This window comes from Anguilla anguilla, chromosome 2, assembly GCF_013347855.1.
Source record: "Anguilla anguilla isolate fAngAng1 chromosome 2, fAngAng1.pri, whole genome shotgun sequence".
Taxonomy (NCBI): Eukaryota; Metazoa; Chordata; class Actinopteri; order Anguilliformes; family Anguillidae; genus Anguilla; species Anguilla anguilla.
In genome coordinates, this window is record NC_049202.1 from 27,694,790 (window position 1) to 27,720,058 (window position 25,269).

Below are 25,269 nucleotides of genomic sequence, written 5' to 3' on the forward strand. Positions count from 1 at the left end.
AGTTAAAGACCTGGGGTGACCTGGCTTGCCCAAGGATGTTTACTTTGATGATTGTGGAGTGTAGAGCAGGGAGAGATGACAGAGATAAAAACAAATATGTTCCTATGGTCACACAAATTATATTATCCGTTTCTCAAAGGTGATAATCTAAAAACCACATATCTAACACTGTATTCATAAATGGAAAAATCCAAGGGTAGTTCTATCAAGTCGATTTAATTTCATTATTGTATTACTTAGCAATGTACTCCCTATATGTATAAAGTAACATCATTTAATGATTTTCAAAGCTAGGATACACTAAGCACAGGACATGGCAAGTTTTGTTTTTGTTTTTATGCATTTAAGTGAAAATCCACAGTATAATATTTTCTCTGAAGCCAATAATGAGTCATTTACCATAAACAGTTTGTTGGTGAAAAAGCAACTTTGTGACTAGACATCAGGCTAGACATCAGAGGGAAGAAAAAAAGGCAGAGTTATGAGACTTTGGCTGTCAACCTCACACTTCAGTCAGCAGTAGTTCTGAGACGGATAGAGAGTGTAACAGCAAAAAAGAGAAGTTGAGTTTCTACGGAAGAGCAGCTCAAACCAAATGACACCATGCCATCTGTTACACGTAAGTCATTAATTGTATAATAGTTCAGATTATATACAGCAGTTCTATTTTCATTGCTTTCATTTTAAATGGAGAAAGAACCTAGTAATGCTATACATATAAAGCAGTTAGTGTGCACTTCTCAGCCACGTAATTTATGAATGTAGCTTAGTTTATGAAAAAAAAAAAATATATATATATATATATTTCTTGACTTTTACTTTCTTTACTTTACTTTCTGACTTTTACTAAATTCTAAATTCAATTTGGTGACATTAGTATTTTGGGGAAGCTCCCTCTGATTTTCAAGGTTAATGTGCAAATTAACTTTGTAAGTACTCTCATTGTGTTCATGTTGGTGAATATTCAATTTAGGCAGCTGTAACTATGTACTGAAAGCATGCTTCAGGTTAACACATTCTATGTGGCATTTAATGCGTAAAACTAGTCAAAAACTTCTGCCTAAAAATAGCAGTGAAGTGGGGACAGGTTGTCAAATGCTAACCTTAACAATTCTTCTGAGGAATTATCATTGCTGTTCTTTTCGTCATTATAAGCATGCCAAAAGTATGATGTAAATTGGCTCTTTGAAACAAGATGAGTCCACTTGCAAGGTTCACTGATGGGTACTGGCCAGGCAGTCGCTTAGTATAGCTGATGGGACCCATCGTGCACCAGCAACCACTCCTGCCCAGTACACAGTCAGCCACTGGCAAGATATTACAGTGACAACTGAAAAGGATGATTTTAGCCAATGAAATTACATTTCTAACAATGAATAGTTTGTTAGGCTTGCATGAAAGAAGGCTGGCTGTTTCCCTGCATAAACAAAACATGCGTTTTTGAATACGCAAGCTGAAAATGTTACGCACTGGCATGAAAAGTTCTTGAGGCTTTATCCCTAAACATGTTGTTGTTTTACAACAAAATTTACTTTGCAATGCTTAAGTCTTAACAGAAGACTCAAAACTTGGAAAATCATTGGCTGAGTTCATATTTATGAGGAGAACAGTGAAAACAGTTTTGACTCCACAGGACAGGGTATGTGCAATGAAGGACTTGATCCCAATTTATATTGGTGACTATCTAAATACATTCTCAAAATATATTTATTATTATTCGGAATGCTTATAAATGAGTTAGTCTCCTGATTTTGAATAATAAATGTGGCATGTGGAATTGTGGGACTTGTTTGACATGTTGATGGGGGTTGGGTATTTGACAAAAACTTCAATCAATGGACGTCAATCAATGGATTAGTAAACTAGTTCGCTAATGTAGTTATTTTCTACAATCTTCCAGACTTTCTGCTGCCAGAGGTGCCATGGAGAGGGGGGTGGAGATCGAGGGAGAGAGAGAGAGGGAGGGGGAGTGTATGCAATGTATAGTATTTTATACCTCTAAACATCTGTAATATCATTTGGTTACCAAGTGTCCTTTTGGAGTCTCCAAATGGCCTTTTTGGAAACCTGTATAGTCATAGCTTAGAAAAAACAATGCAGAATGGTCCTTTTTGGTGGTATTGTCATCACATTTGAGCCAGGATTTCTGGCTGTGGCTCCACTGTGTTTCTAAACCCACAAACATCTGTATGCATAAAAAATAATCTTTTAGGTGAGAGAAAAACTTCCACTTCCACATTTCAGAAGAGACCAGAATTATGCCTGTAGTCAAAGGGGTTCAAGAATAGTAGCCATTTTATTTTGGGTATGTCATTTTCAGGATTGTGTTTAAAAAATGGAGCAATACAGAAGGGGTTAATATAACCATGCATTTAAAAATATTTTATCTCCGTTTTTCAAGGATGATTAATGTTCTAAGTGTAAATTAGTGTGTTTTGACATCACTTTCAAAGTCATAGTACAACCTTAAGAGGAGGTCTGGGTGGGTATAAATGCATATGCATAACGTATTAGTTAAACTTATTGCAACCTTAAATTGATACTTAATTGAATATGAATTTCACAGGCAAGATATCTATTTGAGGGAAGGGGAATGTGGCGTTAGCTAACGCAGCCCAGGTGCATGTGCTCTCTTCACCAGCCAGCGCAACAAAGACCAATCCGCTTCTCCGGCGGACTGAATGCCACAGGGAAATACTACTTTCAAGGGCTCAGTTGCAAGTTCCTCAATTGCAGTGCCCTCCAGAACTACTTCCTTAATAAAGATGAGCAAAGAAGGATGTATCATATAAACAATATAGGTATACTGTATGCTAAAAAAACTGGCAAATTACATTGCCGACCACCTTAAAGAATTCATATCAAAATGAGACCAAGTTACAACAAACAATTTTGGCTATTCCAATGGCAATGCTACCCAATGTTTCCAAAATTATTTCATATAACTTGACCCAGTGTTTTTTCATCAGAAGAGAATGTGGTCATGCAAAGTTTATGTGCTGTCACGAAATCCATGACTCCCCCTTTGTGACTTTTCCTAAACACATGTATTGAACATTCTGATATGATTTTGAATATCAGTATTGCACAAGGAAATAAAGTTATAGACGCTTACTTAAAGTTACAATCTCGAAGATTTCCGTTTCGTTCTCTTTGGTGGTACCAATGGTGCAAAGCAGTAATTGCAGGTGTGTTTTTGGACCTCACTTCCCAGAGATCCAACCGGATCCAACCAGTGTCGCCTGTGTGACGTCAGTCAGTTGGCACCTGGGCCACGCCAACTATAACACTTGCTATTTACTGAATAAAAAATGCCTGTTATAAAAGTAACGTTATGTTCATACTGATTCATTGTCTAACATTAGGCTAACTTAAGTGGTCTTTACACTGCTGAGCCGAGTTAAAATGCTGTAGCAGACCTGGGGTAGAATTAGTGATGATCAATTTTCAAAAACGTTCTTTATCCACCTTTTGCCCGGTATGAACATCTTTACACTGCAGAGAAGACTTTGCGGGATAAGCTGTGACTCGTGCAATTATGTATCTGGTGAATGATTGTTGCGTGATATTTTTGAAACAACTGCCTTGCAAAATGTTACCCTTGATGTTTGTGGTTTTGCTAGCTAAACTGTTTGAGGATAAAGACAAAGGAGATTTCATCAAAAAAGGGCATCCGGGCTGAAGGAGCATATGAGGAAGCGTAATAAAATAATAACAACGCTAATCCATACTGCCGTATTCTTTTATTTAGTTTTCTCCGGCTTGACATCTTTACACAGAAATCAGACTCTGCTCCACCTATACCTCGGCTTTATTTCGATCATTAAACTTGATGGCAATGTAAATAACGATATCGTTAAGGCCAGTTCGGATCAATGATTCGCAACGAGACGAAACGGTTTTAGAATGTTGCAGAGAAAATTGCAGCGGTGTGAACTGGTTACCTGCAGAGCGTCTGAAGCTGTTGCCTGGGGGTCTCAAAAGACCCACCTTGTCAAATCAAGTGCAGTTTTAGAACGTTTACAATCAGACATCTTGGAATTTTGCAAGTTGCATCCAGTCTCGTTGCGAATCATTGATCTGAACTGGCCTTTAGTTAGCTACACTGCAACGTTGCAACAAGGTAGCATATTACATTCGACGGTTTGCGAGGTCGGTACCAGTCGGTAGCGTTAGCTAACTTTTTTTCTAATTGTTAGCCGACATTAGATTGTGTTATTTATATTAGCTAGCTAGCTAACGCAACGTTACCTGATATGAGAGATGGATACTGTGCGCAACGTTGTCTAAACTAATGTTGCCTTTCTTGACATGGTCCGGTAGCTAGCGTTAGCCGTGAAAATAGCTATGTAATTTAGTAACGTTACATTGTCATCAAATGTAATACGAAATCTACATCAACAAATAATATGACTTCTCCCCCCCCCCCCCCCCCCCCCCCCTTCTCTGTTATTGTAACGCTGGCAGACACCGGAAAAAACAGTACGCCGCTCACACACAAGTGAGTTTAAGAGCGAGCCTGTTGCGTTAGCTCCGCCTACCCTCTCTGGCGGACCAACCACTGATGGGTGATGGAAAACGCGTCACTAACTATGCGCCGCTTGTGATTTTTTCCCAGGAATGTTGCCACAGACACCCAGTTCTTTAATCATAAATTATTATAATAATAATAATATTAATTAATATAATAATATGCTTAATCACCATTGTGTTACCTAATTTGGCGATAGATAGTGACTTAACAGACATTTATTTTAATTAAAATCTTCAAGATTAATACTTTAAATGACTATGAACGGTCAAACTGACCATCATTTATCTTTCCTGTATGCTTGAGCATTTGGATCGCTGTGTGTCACAAAAGGACTGCAATAGTACCCAGTTGCAAGCCCAAAAAACAACACCATGGCTGGGCGAAGCCTGCAATGGTAGCCCGGGGTTTTAGGCCTGCCTTGTAGTCATGCAACTGTCTGAGTCAAGTCATGAACAGAGTTGGTTACCAAAACCTGGACCAAAATAGTCAATCCCCAATAGGCCTACCTACCAAACTGAATTGAAACACAGATTTTGGTGGTTCGGTGCCATCTTCATCTTTAAAGTTACACTAGCTCAATTCTGTTAACAAGCTAGCTAACGTTAAACTCATCCAAAATACCATTATATTTTAAGCAAAAATGAGGCAAGAGAATTTGAATGATAAGCCCACCCACTAACAGAAAACGAGCCAATAGAATTCCTTCTGCCTCAAGGGCAGCACTGCCTTCAGAGCATGTTGGATTTTGCTTGCCATACCTGACAAAAAGATTTCAACATGTTGGACAGCCTTAACTCTGGAAACCTGAGCATCCGTGAAAAACAACAGGAGTGTTACAAAAATTTTAATTCAAATCAACATTTTCATGCCTTTTTAATAAAATTTAAAAAATGCTTTTTAAACGTATTTATCGGTAACCTCATTGCCTTCAACTGTGCTGGAACCCATAAAAAATAAAAAATGAATCCCATCATTTTAATTCTATATAATGTCTGAATGTTTTTTTTAACAACAATGTTTTCTGCATTGTGAATATCTATACCTGAGGCTCATCAGCACTGAACTTGAACCTGAGCATACAACCACCCCAAATGACGTTATTTCTTCTATCCACTGCAGAGCCAATAAAATGGCAATCATCTCTCCTGTATGTATAAAGAAATGATCACTTAATCTTTCAATATATTACACTTTCAATTCAGGGACAACAAATGATACTCTATCATTGCTGATTTTTTAAGCATCTGTATATATTTGAACAAATCCGCAATACTAATTTCCAATATATAAGTTGACTAAATTTGCACTAAAATTTTCAAAAGTTTGAAATCAGCCATAAGCTCAGGGAGAAACCATGAGGAACTATCAGATAAGGTACTATTGGGCTAACTTTCTTGCCTCTGATCTCCATATTTCTGGTTTTTTGTTCAATAACCCACCCAAAACTCTGAATCTTTCTTTCTCCCAGCAAGGCTTTAGTATCCAATTTGTTGGATGTTGATCGCTATGACCCTGTAGGTTTCATTATGGTGAAAAGGTGAAAGACAGTTTGGTATAATAAGAGTGAATTGTGATCATAAAGCATAATAAAATATAGATATGTTAATTTGACATTTGTGTGACTTTAATCCACAATTCCTCTCAGAGGTAGGTCCTATAATGTAACTTTTTTTTCCAGTACTGAGAAACTAAACACTCTGAAATTTTGTCATTTACAGGAGCTCAACTCACTGGACCAGTCGTGCTTATCTGGATTTGGGTTAAGGCAAGCTAAATGCAATTCTTATTATTAACAGGAGCACACATTAGTGCGTTGTGAGTTTGACATTATACACTATATGACCAAACATATCTGGACACCCTTTGGTCTGGGGCTGTTTTTCATGGTTTAGGCTTGGCTCCTTAGTTCTAGTGAAGGCAGACTTTCCTGTTTCAACATGAAAATGTTGAAATGTTGCCCCTAGCACACAGCAAGGTCCATATAGAAATGGTATTGTCGAGAACGATGTGAAAAAACTTGCTGGGCTGCACAGAGCCCTGACCTCAACCCCGTCCAACACCTTGGAAATTGGAAAGCCAACTGTGAGCCAGACCTAATTGCCCAATCAGTGCCTGACCTCACTAATGGTCTTCTGGCTGAATGGATGCAAATCCCTGCAGCAATGCTCCAACATCTAGTATAAAGCCTTCCCAGAAGAGTAGAGGTTGTTATAGCAGCAAAGGGTGGACCAACTCTATTTCAATGCCGATAATTTTGGATGGAGATGTTGGATGTCTGGTGTCCACATACTTTCGGCCATGTAGTGTACTGCCAACGTATTGCCATTTCAGTCACACAACTCATGATTGAATTAAGCAATATTTATTTTATTTATATAAATGGTGATGAATCAGGGCTCTGCCTCTTATGACTCCCTGTTTTCACAAGCCAGCCAAAATGATAACAGTGAGTGACCACTACAAACAACCATGGGGGTCATATGAGAAGCAGAGCCCACAGGTGGTGGTGGGAGTGCAAAACTTTCTGACAGGCAAAAAGCAGTGTTAAGCACAGTGAGCAAACCATGCATAGCAGCAGGAGCACATGAAGCAGGCAGCAGCACGGCAGAATGTGCAATAGACATAACAGGTGAGGTTTGTGATTTAAATAGCCCTCCCATTAGGCTGTAAGTATTATGTTATCTGACAGTGATTTTGCGCGCTTTGCAAATTATCTGCCCGAACTATTCAAGCTTCGCATCATTTCAGTCACACAACTCACAATTCAACAATATTATTCGAGATTAATGTGGTTACAACTTTGATGTCAGGGCTCAGCCTCTTACCACTTCCTGTTTGCACAATCAAAACAAAATGATAGTGGAGTGACTACTAGAACCCCCCAAAACTGCTTAAGACAGCAGAGCATGACCCACTGTGCTATACATAGAATTCTTAACCATAAATACTTGCCATTAGAAATGTTTAGGCGCTAGATTAAGTGATTAACCCAGCAATCCACCAGTTATGCATATCCTCTTAGCAGCATTTGCTTGCCATGAGAATTACCCCAGCATTCCACAAGATATACGTATTGGGATGGCAGGTATGCCATCCTGCCAAGTTACACCTTGGCGGGGCAGCATGCCCCATACCTATGCAGCATGGAGAATGTGTCACTTTCAGGGTTCCCTATAGGATTCACCACAATAACCACAAACTCTCAGCCCTTAAAAACACGAATTTTTGTATCTTCTGACCCCATCTCAATAGACATAATTCACAAAGAACTTCACACTTCCACACAATAAAACCCCAAACTTTCATGTTTTTTCCTTCTTCTTCCTGCCTGTTTATATCATCACAAATGTCCAGGCCCACAAAGAATACGTTTTCCCATTGACCATTTAAGTGCATCAACTAATAAAAACATCGGATACACACACAGAGTGGACATATATACAAGTGCGCACGTTTAAAATGACAAAACTCTGCAGCCTGAATGTCTACATGCCTTGTAGCTCACTGGGTAGAGTGTTTGCCTATGGAATCTTCTGGAATAGTGACACACCTGAGTTCAAAATCCCCTTGGACACAAGCAAACCTGTAACTCATTACACTGGCTTGCTGGCTAACTATAAATAGAACATTTAAACTATTGCTTTGTATCTGTAAAATGTTTGCGGGAAACTCATTTATATTTCTGAAATCCAAATAAAATACACCCACATTTTAAACAGTTCCACTTTCGGCATTTTCACCAAGTTTAACATTAGCTACCTTGCTAATGAGATGACAGACCGGGTATACATAATGTCAGTACAGACGAAAATTAAACATTAAATCTGTGTCTCGATTCAGTTCAGTAGGTAACATTATTGGTCTTCTTCACACCAGACATACTGATTGAAGTCAAAACAGTTCACATTCACTGCTGCGGCTGTACTAATGAATATATTTTAACTAGGCTACAGTAACTACCCTGCAACGCCACATTTCTAAACTAATGTTAGCTAGCACTATAGATCCTCTACCGACATACAAACAACATACAAAATGTGTAGGTCTGTTGTGTACAATAGCCCATTAAAAACACTTCCATTAAAAAATATCCATCTATCCATTATCTATACCCGCTTGTCCTGAGCAGGGTCGCAGGGGGCTGCTGGAGCCTATCCCAGCATGCATTGGGCAAGAGTCAGGAATACACCTTGGACAGACCGCCAATCTATCGCAGCATTGCACACACAGCATTCACTCACACACTCATACCTATGGGCAATTTAGGGTCTCGGCCTACCTGCACGTCTTTGGACTGTGGGAGGAAACCGGAGTACCCGGAGGAAACCCATGCGGACACGGGGAGAACATGCAAACTCCACACAGAAAGGCCCCAAGCCGAGATTCGAACCCACAACCTGTGAGGTGACAGTGCTACCCACTACACCACCGTGCTACCCTCATTTAAAAATATAATGTCATTCATGGTAAAGGAAAAATTATGTTTTGTTCAGAATGTAGGCTATGTATGTTTGCATGCATTGATGTTTATGCATGTCTGTCATATGAATTACTGTTATCACTTACACATAACAAACACATGATATCTGATGAGAAACTTGTTTTCAATGTACAAAATGGCAAGTTACTCACATACAAAGCCCTGTCTATAATCTGTTAATTCCAACTGGAAAAATCTAGGCTTGCCACTGAAAGTATTGATTTCAAAATTACGTCAAGTTATGAGAAACAATATTGGCTATCTTACCTTAAACAAATTAAACAAGCTGTATTCCAAAGCAATGCCACCCAATGTTTCCTAAATTGTTTCAGATTGCGAAAGCCAGGATACCATCTTGATTGGCTAAACTTCTGAAACCACTGCCCTTATAGAATTCCCCAAACCAGCTAATAATGGAGCACACTATAACGACAATTAGGATGCTTCTGAGGGTGAAAATCATAGATTTTTCCCATCATCAAGAAAATGGCGAATTAGCAAATCACTTAATGGAGGAAAGCGGAAAGAATCCCTCTCTTTCCCTTAACGATAACAAGATTCATTTTAGGAACAATCCATCTTACCTTGCTAATATGAATTTAAATTTTAGAGTAATTATTTGACTGGCAGCGATTGTTAAAGCAGTAGTGGTTGTTAAAGTAGCAGCAATTTTTTGGGCACTAGCGATTCTCTGAGCAGCAGCAAATCTTTCAGCAGCAGCAATTATTCTTTGAGCGGCTCATCAGCAATTGTTTGAGAAGCACCAGCAGCAATGCTTCTTGAGCAACATTGGCAGCAGCTATTTTGCAGTGAGCATAATTCTTTGAACACACAGTGCCAGCAATTTCTTTGAGCAGCAGTGCAGCAATTTTATTTTGAGCAGTGCAGCAGCAATGTTTCTTGAGCAGCTTTGACAGCAAACTTTTTGAGCGGTAGCAGTGTCAGCTATTCTTGAGCCACAACAGCAATTAGTCCATGAGCCAGACCCCCAAATTGTGGCTATCGGTACCATTCGGAGGGACGATGTCTCATAGTGATTTTTTTAAAGGTCTATGTTGGAAAATGTGTGATAGCATTGCAGCAATGGTAACTTTCTATGTCACTCCTTTTTTCATCCCTCCATCCTTCATTTTTTGTTCATATTTTAAGCCATTTCACACAGAGCCAGTATAAAACAAGCTAAAAGATACAAAAAATACCATCAAACCATTTATCATTGGAAAGCTGACAGTAACATCTATCCACCAGTCACATTTCCAAGATGATAAATCAGCTGACCTCTGACCTCTAAATCTGTATTATGGTACATTTGGAACTGCCTTTATAATTTGCTTTATAACAAACACTAGCTTGATCCCACATTGCTTTTGACAGTTTCTTCAGAAGGGCAATCAAAAAGGCTTTAAAATGGTACATAACATGTTCAACTAAAAATAAAACATTTAATATGGATATCTTAAAGTTTGTGCCACCTGCTTCCTTTGGAATGTTCATGGTAAATGGTAAATGGACTGCATTTATATAGCACTTTTATCCAAAGTGCATAACAATTGATGCCTCTCATTTGCCAGAGCAGTTAGGAGTTAGGGGTTAGGTGTCTTGCTCAAGGACACTTCGACATGCCCAGGGCGGGGTTTGAACCGCCGACTGCCAGACAATCGGTCTTACCTCCTGAGCTATGTCTCCCCTATAGGATAGGGGTGCTACACTGAAGAGCAGCTAGGTCTTGGAATTGTACCTTTGGTATTAAAAACACCCAATTACTTACACTTTTAGACCAGGTCTATAGAATTATATTTATTAACAGACCCATGCATAATTTTGCATATTTCCCTCTCTAGACCAATTTTTCAACATGGCTGCCATACAACCAAATGGGGTCCTATTGGCTGGAATTCGCCTAACCATATCTTCATACCTCATTGTTGTAGAATGCCCAATTATGGCTCAAAATGTTTGTAGACATGTAGAAAATACAATCAAATAAGACAGCCATGCCAGATGTACAATTTATATAAATTTATTGCAGTGTTTTGGAAAAAATGTGCAAAAAGCAGGGCAAATTATGGATTTTTAATCTGTTCAGAACCCTACCTCAAAAATATTACATACAAACATATAAACATGCATCTTAAAATATTTGTCTAAATCAGCTGATTGTAACGATGTGCAATTTTATACTACTAACATTTCTAAATGTTTGTGCAACTTGAAATCTTTTTTTAATAACAAATGGCCTAATGTGAATATCAGACTTTCATGCAATACTCAATGAATTAATACGACACATTATATCTACCTTTTCTTATTTCTAAAGTAGATACAAAAAATAAAAAAGCTGCATACAACCTCTTATATTAAATGTTTTTTGTTTAATTTCTGTTTAAATAATGTATATGTTGGTTTGCAGTTGCAGTAGTCATCTTCAAGGTCAACTTCCTCTACTGTTTCCTCATCTGGTGGCTGGTTTCCACAGTGCTGGAGTCTGCACGTCAGTGCACTTTAGCCCATTTGTTATGCGTACACATTTTGGTGCCTCACATTTCTTGCTGCAAGTGCATGCCAGCAAAACCAAAACCGCTTCTGGTGCTGGCTTGCCCTCCATCCAGTCAATAACTAGCTTCTTATTTTCCATTTTCTACCCTCTTCCAACAGGCCTGGGTGTCTCTGGATCTTCTTTCAGGCATCTCTTCCACAATGCAGCTTAATAGTTGGCCCGTTGTGCATGTTGTCTTAGAGTTTAAACAGGGTGGTAATTGGTGGCTTTCTATCTCCCCTTTTTTTGTGCAGAAGAGATGGTATCTGAGGTCATTGACCTTCAACACAGAGGCTTTAGGTGCATACAGAAGGCATGTGAAGGTCTCCAGTTTTTCTTGAAGTGCCAGTGAGAGATTCCAATTCTTGCCTAACTCCATGAATGTTTCCTGGACATCGGTTTGGCTCCTCAGTAGCCTAAGGGCACCAGCCTTCCCTTTTCCAGCAAATGCAGAAACAGAATCGCATCCAGTGAATGCACGAAGCCCAATAAGAGCTTTGCAGACGTTGCTCCCCAAGGTTGCTCCTATCCTCCCTATATCGATTAATCTGGTGTGAGATCTGTTCCCACATTGAAAAAACAAGGGGGAATCAATGTCAGCATGGAATGCCAGACACATTACAAAAACATATGTGTCCTCTGAGCTGATCACAACAGCTTTATGGCCTGCTTTTGCTGCATGAGCTGCATGTAGAAGCAGACGGCCGTCTGCTTCCTCTTACACACATCGAAGGGCATTGACTGCCCTTGTTGTTCCCTTGACTCAAAAAGTTTCTCCACTGTCTCGCAAGCTGAGAAGATGAAATATTCCGCAGATGGTGGCCTTGCTCCTCTCCTCTTGCAGATCGTTCAAGGTTCTTAATAGATATTTCCTTGTATGTATCAAAGACAACATCGATCCTCTGGCTCTTACTGCCCTCTCTCAGTGCCCTATACAGAATAGACTTGGCTATCTCTGCAAATGCTGTTTGATCACCTTTTACTTTTTGGACTAAATGCATTCCATCAATGATTGTGTATAGGTACTTCCTCGGCTGGAGGGATGCTCTTCTGGAGGCAAGCAGCTAGAGTTGCCTTGTTGGTTTTCCACAAGAGACCCTCTGTAGTTGCCAAAGCCCATGGTAATGGACCAAGGGAATGGGAGAGAATCTCACTCACGTTAAGATTTCTCCCATGTGCTATCACAATAATACGACCAAATAGGGAACTGTCAGCCTTCAGAATGAGGGGTTTCCCTTTCTGAAGGTCTGCATGATGATGGTCTGCTTTGTTCCCATGAACCATTAGTTGTCCTAGGAATGTGCTGCGGTGCTCTGTTGTGATGTAATATCTTCTTACAGCGCCAGATTTAAGACTGATATGTTTGTATGTAATATTTTTGAGGTAGGGTTCTGAACAGCTTAAAAATCCATCATTTGCTCTGCTTTTTGCACATTTTTTCCAAAACACTGCAATAAATTTATATAAATTGTACATCTGGCATGGCTGTCTTATTTGATTGTATTTTCTACATGTCTACAAACATTTTGAGCCATAATTGGGCATTCTACAACAATGAGGTATGAATATATGGCGAATTTCAGCCAACAGGACCCCATTTGGTTGTATGGCTGCCATGTTGAAAAATGTGTAGCATCCTATGCTATGCTGAACATTCCAAAGGAAGCAGGTGGCACAAACTTTAAGATATCCATATTAAATGTTTTATTTTTAGTTGAACATGTTATGTACCATTTTAAAGCCTTTTTGATTGCCCTTCTGAAGAAACTGTCAAAAGCAATGTGGGATCAAGCTAATGTTTGTTATAAAGCAAATTATAAAGGCAGTTCCAAATTTACCCTAATACAGATTTAGAGGTCAGAGGTCAGTTGATTTAGAATCTTGGAAATGTTGCTGGTGGATAGATGTGACTGTCAGCTTTCCAATTATATATGGTTTGATGGTATTCTGTATCTTTTAGCTTGTTTTATACTGGCTCTATGTGTGAAATGGCTTAAAATATGAACAAAAAATGAAGGATGGAGGGATGAAAAAAGGAGTGATAGCACATAGAAAGCTACCATTGCTGCAATACTATCACACATTTTCCAACACTAGGGACGTGTTGCCCTTCAAAAAAATCACTATGAGACATTGTCCCTCCAAATGGTACCGACTAACTCCCCTGGCTCATGGACTAAATTCTTTGAGCGGCATCCCAGCAATTCTTCTTTAAGCAGCAGCAGCAAATCTTTGAATAGCAGCAGCCATAGCTGTGGCAGCAGCAGCAGCATTTATTTGAGCAGCAACAGCAGCAGCAACTCTTTTGGCAGTGACACAGTTTTTTGAGCAGCAGCAGCAATATTTTGATCAGCATCTGTTCTTCTTGAGCAGCAGCAGCAGCCATAATAACTCTTTGCTCAGCAGCACAGGTTCTTTGAGAAACAGCAGCAATGCTTGAGCAGCAGCTGCAGCAATTATTCTTTGAGCTGAATTTGGGTTCAGTTGAGCTAACCTAGCCCATGTCAAAACATCTGTCAATACAGATGTTTAGATACCGCAAAACCCTGGGTCTTTATTGTGTGGATGTGTGAAGTTGTTTGTAAATTCTTTGTTGACATGAGGTCAGAAGGTGCAGAAATGTTTTTAAGGGCTAACAGTCTGTGGTCATTGTGTTATTTCTGTGGGAGACCCTGAAAAGTGGCAAACTCTCTGTGCTGTATAGGCATGGGGCATGCCGCCCCACCAAGCCGTAACTTGGTGGGATGGCATACCTGCCATCCCAATATAAGGAGAAAGATAAAGAATAAAGAAAATACAGGGAAAAAATCATAATAATAAATGTAACCTTTCAGTGATGCATGTTATTGAAGTAGGAACATAGTTATATAAATTTTCATTTATCAAGCAATTATTATTTTGACATTAATCTCTTTCCAGAACTATAAAGTGCAGGCCCTAGCTTTATTGACTATAGCTGTTGATAATTCCATTACGGCAATATCTTGAAAGGTCAATAGCCATTTGTCACATGGCAAGCATGACACCCCGGGGAGGGAGATGCAGCAGTGCGGAACACCATTGTCTGTTGCACGGAGAGAGAGAGCGAACCCACACGAACATGAAATAAAATAAACGGACACCTTCACCCTTCCTCCTCATGGGTTCCAATAAAATTAAAACAACAAGCTATAATAACAAAACCAAAAGAAAGTAAAACAGAGCAACAACTATTTCAGTCTGCAGCTCTGTAGCTGGACTGCTTTCCAGCAGACCAGCTCCTCCGACTTTTCAGTGGGGGTTTACTTTTCCTCGTCTGTTTAAAGAAAGAAAACTCAAATAAAGAAACTCGCTCTCGATGTTAGCTCCTGGTCTCGGCCCCGAACTGTGACGACGAGCTCTAGCTTGTCTTGCTGGTTAGCAAGGGCAAATTAAATGGTGTCCATAATGTGGGCCTCACTGGAACTGTGAGATGATTTCTCACCAGACGGTGTCGAGAGAGGTGAAGCAAGGTTTTTTAATGTTCTGAGTTCTGACATTGTAACTTTGCGTATTAACCACAACAGCTTAGATGGATTAAATTTAAACCTTAAATACAATAAAAATGGAGGAGTGAGGCAAGAGCTCAAGCTATTCCCAACCATAGCCCATGAAGGTCACGTGACTTCTCATTTTTCATCTTAATTACGCTCATTCCATGCATTGATATGTATCTTTATCGTTTGCCTCGATTGCTGTGTTGATTGGTTTTCATTACTGCTACGTTTTAAATGATCCGGTTTTAAATAACTAGCTAGCTATATGAAGGATATGACAGCTATAGCAATGTGTGTATGTTCTTTAAATTACATTAGTTTAAGTTAGCTAACTAGCATGGTCATGTTGATGTTTAGTTATATGTTATGGATGAGGTAGTGTTACTCATACACAATAAAATATCCAGTGTTAATTCAACTCCAACAAAGTTAATTCAACTGTCAGCAGATAAAATTTGGCCCCATTCTGGAGCATGGGACCCAATTTTATCTGTTAACAGTTGAATTGACACTGGATGTTTTACTGTGTAGTTTTTAAGACAAACACATTAGAAAGTGATTTCCACAGCCTACCACACCAAAACGTTAGGGAACCACATTCGCGACTTTGTGATGTCACTGTATATTTGATAGCTAAATTAGACAAATTTAAAGAAGCAGTTCTATCATGAACATCTGATAACTACCTAAATGTCGACCAGAGCTAGGTAGTTGGATAATGTTATACTACGTTTGTGTTGTTTGAAGAATACACACATCTAGCTATCATCCTATTTATATAGCACCTTATTAATTAATGTAAGATAATTGTATAATTTAAAACTTATCACAAATTAAGTATCTCTACTACTCAATTATTGGAAGATGTAAACATTTAAGTGCTTATCATCTTAGGCTAACTTAGCCCAGAACTACGTTTATTATTATTTATAAGTTGCACATGTGCAAATGCAATGTTAGTCTGCACTCCAACAAGCTCTGCACCAGTTAACACTCGACACGCCCAAGACCACTAACTTTTTGGCAGACTCCTCCACTCATCCTCAATCCACTGTGCCAGTTAACGCTGGTCAGGGCCTGTGCTGTTCTGAGCAGGCTTGAATGAATCGGCTACCTAGTTGTTGCAGAGAGTGTGCGATGAGCGTTAGGTCATCTACTGGCAATGACAGCTGAACAGCATGGGAGTTTGTGTCACTTAACTTAGATTCCGCACTGATAAACTCCAATGATATCTGCCTTGACAAGCATAAGACGAACACCAAACAGGTAGTCTAAACCTTTTTAGTGCAGCCGCAAATAGAGTGCAAAACCTTCTGAAAGGCAAAAAGCAGAGATAAGCACAGTGAACAAAGCATGCACAGCAGTATTAGCAGACAAATCATGCAGCACCTGCATGGCAGAATGAGTAAAAGGCACAACAGGTGAATCTGAGGCGTAAGCATCATGTCACCTGATGGTGATTTAGCACAATTAAAGTTGTCTGCCTGAACTAGCTCCGCAAGCTTTACATTATTTATATTACTTCATTAACAACTAAGCAAATAATACCGTGATTAACACTGAGGCAGTCGGTCCACTGGAGAAGCGGATTGGTCTCGGCTGCGCCGGCTGGTGGAGAGAGCACACATACCTGGGCTGCGTTGGCTAATCAGCCCAGGTGCTTAAAGGTGTGCTGCTCTCCACAGTTCGGGCCGAGACCGGGAGCTAACACCAAGAGCGCAGTTATGAGTTTCAGTTTGTTTTATTTTGAGCGCAAAAGTCAAGAAAAGTAATCCACAGCTGGGATGCTGGAGGAGCTGGACCTGGCCGGAGAGGCGGGTCAGCTACAGAGCAGCGAACTGAAATAGTTGTCGCTCTGTTTTACTTTTGTATCTTTGTTATTTTAGCTTGTTGTTTTAGTTTATTGTTTTTGCCCGGAACCCGTGTGTTTGTGTGGGTGCGCTCTCTCTCCATGTGACAGAAAGGGTGTTCCCCATTACTGCCGCCTCTCTCCTCCTCGGAGTGTCACGCTTGGCATGTGACAAACACCAATAGGTAAAACTGATTATTCCAAACCGTATTTATGATTACATTGTTTTTGTTTATATCACAAAATTATGTAGCTTTTTTTCTATCTGCAGACTGTTTGCAATGGTGGTCCTTGAGCTTGACGGAAGTCCATAATTGGATGTATAATAGCTGTATAATTGGATACAATATAAGTCGCTCTGGATAAGAGTGTCTGCTAAATGCCTGTAATGTAATGTAAAAGTCCTATTATGACCTTCATTTTCATTTGTTTGATTAATAAGCAGGTCAACTAAACAAATAATCAATTAGAAAGTGTTCCAATAATTCTCTTAATTGTAACATATCTTCTTCATAGCATATCATAGCTTGTCATGTTAGTGGACATAAATCACTCAAGTTCTTTTTGGTAAAACAAATTTAATCATTTAAAAGATTATGTAAAGTATGAAATCCCTCTGTTATACAGTGGCCTCTAAAATGATTGCCACATGAAAGATTATCAAAAAAGGCTGCATAAAAAGCACAAGTAATGAACGATATGGTATGCTCAAAAAGATCAGATTGCTATATAATAATACAATTCCTTATAGAAAAATATTTTGTCAAGTAATAATTTTTCACCAGAAAGTGTCAAAATTATTGGCACCCCTGTTTTCAATGCTTTGTGGACCCTCCCTTCACAGGTGTTGGACTTAGATACAGAATATATAGAATGTGGCAGGCCACAACTGAAGACCAAAGTAGCTGAAGGATCTTAAAAGATACTGTATGGAGGAACAGTCAAAGCTGTTCCCCAAAATGTTCACAAATCTCTCAAAACACTGAGAGACAACTCATTCATTTTATTCTTGCTACAGTAGAGCACAGAAAGTTATGTGAAAAACAAATTATATACACAATATTCCTGGTTAAACACTTTCTTTGAGAAATTGTATTTGTATAATAGGATAAAACTAAGCTCACTACCTGTGTTGTTTATTTTATACATCCTGTTTTGTTCATTTATCAAGCATGCCAATAATTTCAGAGGCCACTGTAAGTATATAGCTTTGGGTGGCAAGCACAATAAGGATAAGCAACAATATGCTTTAAAAGGCATATGTTCAGATGAACAATTATTCATTTTCTTGAATTTAGGAAGCAAAAATAAACAGTTGGTTTGACGATTTAAAATCTGGATAATAAAAGATATAAATAAATAATTAAAATAATTATATTAAAGTAATATAATTAGTCAAATTGCTACACCATTGATAAAGATGAGAAAAAATAAAAATTACAGCTCACTGGCAAATCCCACTTTTATACATCCATCCATCCATTCATTATCTATACCCACTTATCTTGGCAGGGTTGCAGGGGGTGTTGGAGCCAATCCCGACGTAGGGTGAGGGGCAGGAATGCACCCTGGACAGGTTACCAATATATCGCAGGCGCTTTTATACAATGCATGCTCAAAAATGGAAAGGATATTATTTTTTACTAAAGAAACTGCTTAATTTCTGCAAGCAATATTTTTTAATAATGATTTCCCAAAAAGGGGGTCATAATTGGTTAAATAGTAAGCTGTCCACCCTGTTTAGTTCAGGCTCACAAGCTCCTACATGCACGTTATTAAAAATAAAAAATGAAATACAATGTGTTGTAAAAGAATATATGCTCTATAGACATTGGAAGATGATACTTTATGTACCATGAGGATGTATATTGATGTTTTTTTTACCTTTAAGAAAAATTTTATTAGCATATGACTCTATGCCTTGTGTATACCCAAAATTACCTGATAAAAACATTCTTGTTTTGTTTTGCTCACGCTAAGTAAGAGTGATACTGTGGTTTTTTGTACTGCAGTCTGTTAACTCAGGAAGTGGTGAAGAGATCAGACATATTTTGTGAAAGTGTGTCAAGGTGTGTTGCGGGTGGAGATTAAAACTTTAATCTGTAAACATGAAATCTTATTTCCTGGAAACGGTTTGCCTATTATTCTGAGCTACAGTACCAGTTCTAGAAGCCAGTAAGATGTATCTCTGTTAAATGTACTTCTTATACAATGTCCTATATATCCTTATATAAATATGTTCAGTAATGGTCATGTCCTCGAAGTCTACTTTTGCATATTAATTCAAGATATGTCAGGTTTATTTTGAGCACATTTATATAATCAAGGATACATGTTTCTTATTAGTACACCTTTTACTAATAGTTTTACTACTGACCACTGTCAAAAAGTAGGCAGTTGATCTCAGACTACACAATTAACTGGTCTAAATCCACCATTCTCCCACTCAGCCCTAATAGCTGGGATGTGGCAGTCCAAACACCACCTCTTCCTCTGCGCACTGGTAATATCACATATTTAGGAATCAACATTTCCCCTAGGCTGTCAGAGTTAGTTAATCTCAACTTCACCCCACTTTTCAAAACAGTAGAGGACAACCTTCAGCGCTGGATGAATCTACCAATATCCCGCATAGGCAGAATTGCCACAATCAAAATGACCATACTACCCATGATAAACTACCTATTCTCAATGATCCCCATCAAGCCGCCACCCTCCTGGTTCAAATCCCTAGACTCCATCATCACAAAATTCTACTGGAAAAACAAAACACCTAGAATCAAACTAGAGGAAGGTCCGGAAGCACCAAATTTTCTCCATTACTTCATTGCCCACCAACTCCAATACATTCATAAATGGACAAATCCAAATCAATCCGACAATTCCTGGACAGACATAGAACAAACATTATGTAATGAAATCCATATATCAGACTTGCCATTCATAAGTCGCTCCATTGCACACCATCCTTGTTTCAAAAACCCTACCATAGATACAACTCTGACAGCCTGGTGGAAATTTCATCAAATAACTAACACCACATTCTCACCCACCAAACACACTCCCATCTGGAACAATCCTGATTTCTTAGTTAACAGAAAACCACTAAACTTCCCTTTCTGGATTAGTAAGGGTATCACGCACCTCAAACATATCTTCCATAATAACACTCTGGTCTCATTCTCTCATTTGGTCCAGAAGTACAGCATTGGGCAGAATCACTTTTTAGAATTTCTCCAGATTAAATCTTCTATTCAGACCAAAGTCAACATTAAATCATCTAACTTAGATCTTCCCCCATTAACATCAGATCTGATCAACATCACTACTAATAAAAAACTACTATCCAAATTCTACAAGACAATTTCCACATCCGATTTAACAATATCCATCCCTTCAAATAAATGGGAACAAGACCTACAGATCATCCCAGGTGCCGACTTTTGGACTCAAATCTGCAAAAACATCTTCTCTATATCCACCAACACAAACATACAACTCAAACAATACAAGATTATTCATAGAGTACATTACACAGGGAAAAGGATGTTTAAAATGGGCTTTATAGATTCTGAAATTTGTCCGCAGTGCACACAGAACACCACAGACAGCTATATGCATGCCACATGGGACTGCACACCAATCAAACAATTCTGGTGGGACATCACTGACAACCTCTCTCTTCTTTTAGGCTGCCACATCCCACTATCCCCTCCACTCTGCTTACTAGGAGACACATCCAACATCAACCTAAACAACACATCCAGTAGAATACTCCCCATAGCCCTAATCATCGCCAAGAAAACTATCCTCATGAACTGGAAATCAAGGGAAAAAAATCAATATTGCACTTTGGAAAAATCTACTAATCGAATACATATCAATGGAAAAATATCTGCCTCCATTAAAAAACAAACCGCTGACTGTGACATAATCTGGAATCCATTCATTAATACCCTACATTCTTAATTCCCGCAATGACTTCACTCATCACCCCTTTTTGACTGTCCACCATCCACAATAAACATACACATCGTCACTCACATACACATATCCGCCATTATACCTACACCACAATCCCTACCAAATTTAGAATCTGACTTACATTTGCACACACACAGGCATCACACACCTACACCCAACAAACATTCACACATTCAGACCCCTCCCAGCATTCTCTAATCTATCACTTCCCTCTTTCTTTTTTTTTTTTTTTTGTTGTTGTCCTCGTGCACTCTCCCTACTGTTTTGTTCTGGTTTGATTAGGTCATTTTATTGTATGACTTTGTTACCTCCTTTGCCCTTTTGTTTTGTTTGTTTTTGTTTACTTAATAAAAAAAATAAGAATAAAAAAAGTAGACAGTTAATCTGTATCACTTCTATATCTTTAACCCCACATTACTAGACCAATGGGGAAAAAGCACTTGAAAATAGGATTCTCAATGTCAGGAATGCAGTTTTAATTACAATCTGGATAAGGAAGTGAATGAATAACATATAATTTATGAAACATACAGATCGATAAGAAAGCCAGCAGAATGTGCTCTAAAATCTGGTGTCAAATCCCGACCGGGCCAGTGCTAAATATGGCTGGCTTCTTTACTTGGCGATGTGCAGTTGGCTCAAGCATCACCCAGGTAAAATAAGATTTTAGTTGGCCAGAATGACAGCACTCCGTTGTGCACCATCAGCCCCCACTGGTTGAGCGGACAAATCCCACTGTTAATCCGCCCATTAAAGCTACCGTAACTTTTTTTAGAAACATAATTGGGAGCGGCCATGCTTAATTGGTAGCAATCACAGCTTCTGTGAGAGAAATCTAGCACTATGTTTATATGCATTGTGTTTTGGGATTTGGCCTAAGTTTTTGTTTTAAAAACAAAGTGCTTTATGAATCAATCAGAGAGATAGGCCTGTTCACGTTATGAACCAATCACCAAGACTGACCAATGCATGTTCACATAACAGTACGCATAGCAAGATGAGGGGGGAAAAAGGGTTCACCAGTAAATCCAGTTGGAAATGACCTGCTCCTGCATCACTGGCTCTATTTAATACCAAAAAGAAGAAAAGAAAATTGGATAGAGCTCGCTCTACAACAAGAATAAACATCTGAGCGTCGGGGGCCTCGACACATGCTTTGCCCCATAACTGATTTTGGGGGTGGGTGTATGTCTCTTTCTCTGTGGGCAGGGACAACAGGTGTTTTGATTTTCAAAATGTTTTCACAACATCGCGACTGTTGAGAACTGCAACAGACTACTACTGCTTGAAGTAGCTTCCTCCGACTCACATCTGTGCAATCCTGACTTGTGAATTGTGGACTGCTGCTGCAGACTGCAAGGACTGCTATTGTGTGTCTCTGGGCAGTCTGGAGTATCCATCTTGTATGAAAGACATTAAAAAAGGCCTGAAGAGCATTTTAGGACTTTAGCTCATTATCTGGAAAAAAAATTATACACACACAAAATGATTAAACCTGTTGCTGTGCATGTGTACAAGGGGATACTCTGTGGATGTCACCCCTCAAAACATCCTGGATCTGGCCCAATAAAGAAACCTATATTATAAAGACTGCACAGAGACTGGCAGCTGGATCATGTATAGTTACTGATAAGAATGTACTGTATTAAGTCTTTTAATCACATTTTGAATAAATTGTAACTTGTGAAAAATTTTGTTTCTTTTCAGACTTGTATGTCAGAGGACAATATGACATGGGCAACCGAGACATCCTACGAGAGTGATTATAGCACTGGGACAGACCCAGGGGAATTTGATTATGAGCGTTTTGAAATGCAGTGCCTGAAGGCGTCCAACCGCTATTTCCGGTCTTGGTTCATGCCTGCCATCTACTCTGTTATTTGTGTTGTGGGACTGGTGGGGAACCTGCTGGTGATGCTAACCTATGTCTATTTTAAACAGCTGAAAACCATGACTGATGTATACCTCCTAAATCTAGCAGCAGCAGACCTTCTCTTTGTTTTGACATTGCCTTTCTGGGCAGCTAACTGCCTTGACAAGTGGGTGTTGGGGCTGTTCCTGTGCAAGGCTATGTACAGCATATACAAGATCAGCTTCTTCAGTGGCATGCTACTGCTGACCTGCATTAGCGTGGATCGTTACTTTGCCATCACCCGGGCTATCAAGGCCCACAGCTGCCGCTCACAGGCTGTTTACTTTAGCAAGGTATCATCAGTGGCGCTCTGGGCTTTGGCACTACTCTTTTCTGTGCCTGAAATGACCTACACCCATGTAAGTGAGAACCAGACCTGCACTCCCTTCACAGGGGACTCCAGCCATCTGCGGGTGGGCATTCAGGTGGGCCAGATGGTGGCTGGGTTTTCCTTACCTGCTGTAGTGATGGGCTTCTGTTACTGTGCTATTATGCAGACCCTGATGCAGGCTCGCAATTTTGAAAAGAACAAGGCCATCAAAGTAATATTTGCCGTGGTAGCTGTCTTCCTGCTCTGCCAGGTGCCTTATAACCTTGCTATGTTAGTGACCACCCTGAATATAGCCTATGGGGGCAGCAAGGATTGTAGCTTTGAAAAAGGGCTACAATATGCTGTGGACATCACACAGAGCCTGGCTTTTATGCGCTGCTGCATCAACCCTTTCCTGTATGCTTTCATTGGTGTCAAGTTTCGTCATAATCTGCTCAGACTGTTAAAGGACCTGGGCTGTGTGAGCCAGCCCTGTCTTTCCCATTATACATCTTACTTCAAGAATAGGGCTTCTGTAACAACAGATATGGAGACCACAACCTCCTTCTCCCCCTAGAGCAAGATTGTATCCACCACCCCTTTGGATAAGCCTTACATCTAAATCCTGGATTTTTATTTCGGAACAAACTCTTCCATGCTGATCTTAATGTCATACTCACCACTGAAATGGACATATATCCAAAGCAGATCTTTCTGTCCCTTCTTTTAGAGTATTTATGGAACACCTCGTCTCCTCAACCCACCATTACGTAGACAGGATAAGCATGCTTCGCAGTTCCAGAACAAACTAGTTAAATATATGCAATAGTCATCTGGTTCCAATGTGTGCTATGCCACGTGATGAACTGCTTGATGTGGGCCCATGTTAGGAATGGCCATCTGCTTGTCAATGTTTATTATTTGTGTGATTCATGCATTTGCATATTTGTATTATTAGCACCACCACTTGTACGTGTGTGTACTACCACTATTTATCTGTATGTTTAGTGCAGCCTCTTATTTGTGTGATTCATTGTATTATCAGTCACAGCTAAGCCATAGTTTGATAGTATTAACTAATGGGAGAGCCTTAATAGTTTTGACTAATGGAAAAGTTTTGTTCTAATAAAATGAGCCTGAAACTTCAGCATTGGACAGTTTAATTCATTTGTGGAAACCCAAAGAAACATATTTTCATATTGTTCGATTGCTACTGAATTGAAGTCCCCTTCCACATTCATTCTAAACAAGATTGGCTATGATTGGCTGAAATAGCACCCTTAGTAGCAGCAGCCACTTACATTGTTATCATTAATACAGGGTAACCACATGTTCTTCAACATCAAATTCAAGGAGTTTTCAATTATTTTCAAGGCCCAGTCTCCTCAAATCCAAGTACTCAGTGAGACATTTTATGTGACATCAATTAGGGTTAGTTACTTTGCCTCAACACTAAATCATCAAGCTATTAAGAACTTCGGGACAACATTTCAACGCACTTAACTTCAGTTCTTGAAATAAAATTAACCCCAGTTTCATTAAATTGTTGACCAACAACACATCAAGGCTAACACCATATGAAATATGGTACAATTCTTCTATGGTCAACAAGTTTCATGGCTTGCTTACATAATTCTGGCACAACAGCATGCATGTTTCATGTATTTTGATTCTAAGAAGTTATGCTGTATTTAACATTTCACGTGTTTTCTTGTATTATGGCCACTTTCTTACTAAAAAGCAAAAAATAATTTTATATGGGATTATATGTGCATATATGGACATTGTATTTAGTCTTGTATAAGCATTATATTGCAAGTATTTAGTACAACATATGGATATAGAATCCAATGTACAGATGGGAGACAAATTAAAGGAAAAACCAACATAAAGTGTCTTAGTAAGGTGTTGGGCCACCATGAGCTGCCAGAACAGCTTCAATGCACCTAGGCATAGATTCTATAAGTCTCTACAAGGAACTAAACTGGAGGGATGGAACACCATTCTTCCAAAAGATATTCTCTCATTTGATGTTTGATGATGGTGGTGGAGACATGTCTGTCTAAAATATCTCATGGGTGTTCAATTGGGCTGAGATTCGGTGAATTTAAAGGCCATAGCGTATGATTCACATCATTTCCATACTCAT

General features: G+C 39.2%; 1 protein-coding gene across 1 annotated transcript; it reads left to right on the forward strand.

Moving 5' to 3' along the window:
- The first annotated feature begins 493 nt into the window (after positions 1–493).
- ccr7 (chemokine (C-C motif) receptor 7) lies at positions 494–24,267 on the forward strand. The gene is made up of 3 exons (XM_035406820.1): positions 494–619; positions 6,253–6,299; positions 22,606–24,267. Exons 1-3 carry the CDS (start codon positions 604–606, stop codon positions 23,695–23,697), a joined length of 1,155 nt encoding a protein of 384 aa, XP_035262711.1. The 5' UTR covers positions 494–603; the 3' UTR covers positions 23,698–24,267.
- The last annotated feature ends 1,002 nt before the right edge of the window (positions 24,268–25,269 follow it).

Coding starts and splice junctions, on each gene's coding strand:
- ccr7 (XM_035406820.1), top strand. Junction 6,300..22,605: donor TTATCTGGATTTGGGTTAAG/GCAAGCTAAATG, acceptor GTTTCTTTTCAG/ACTTGTATGTCAGAGGACAA.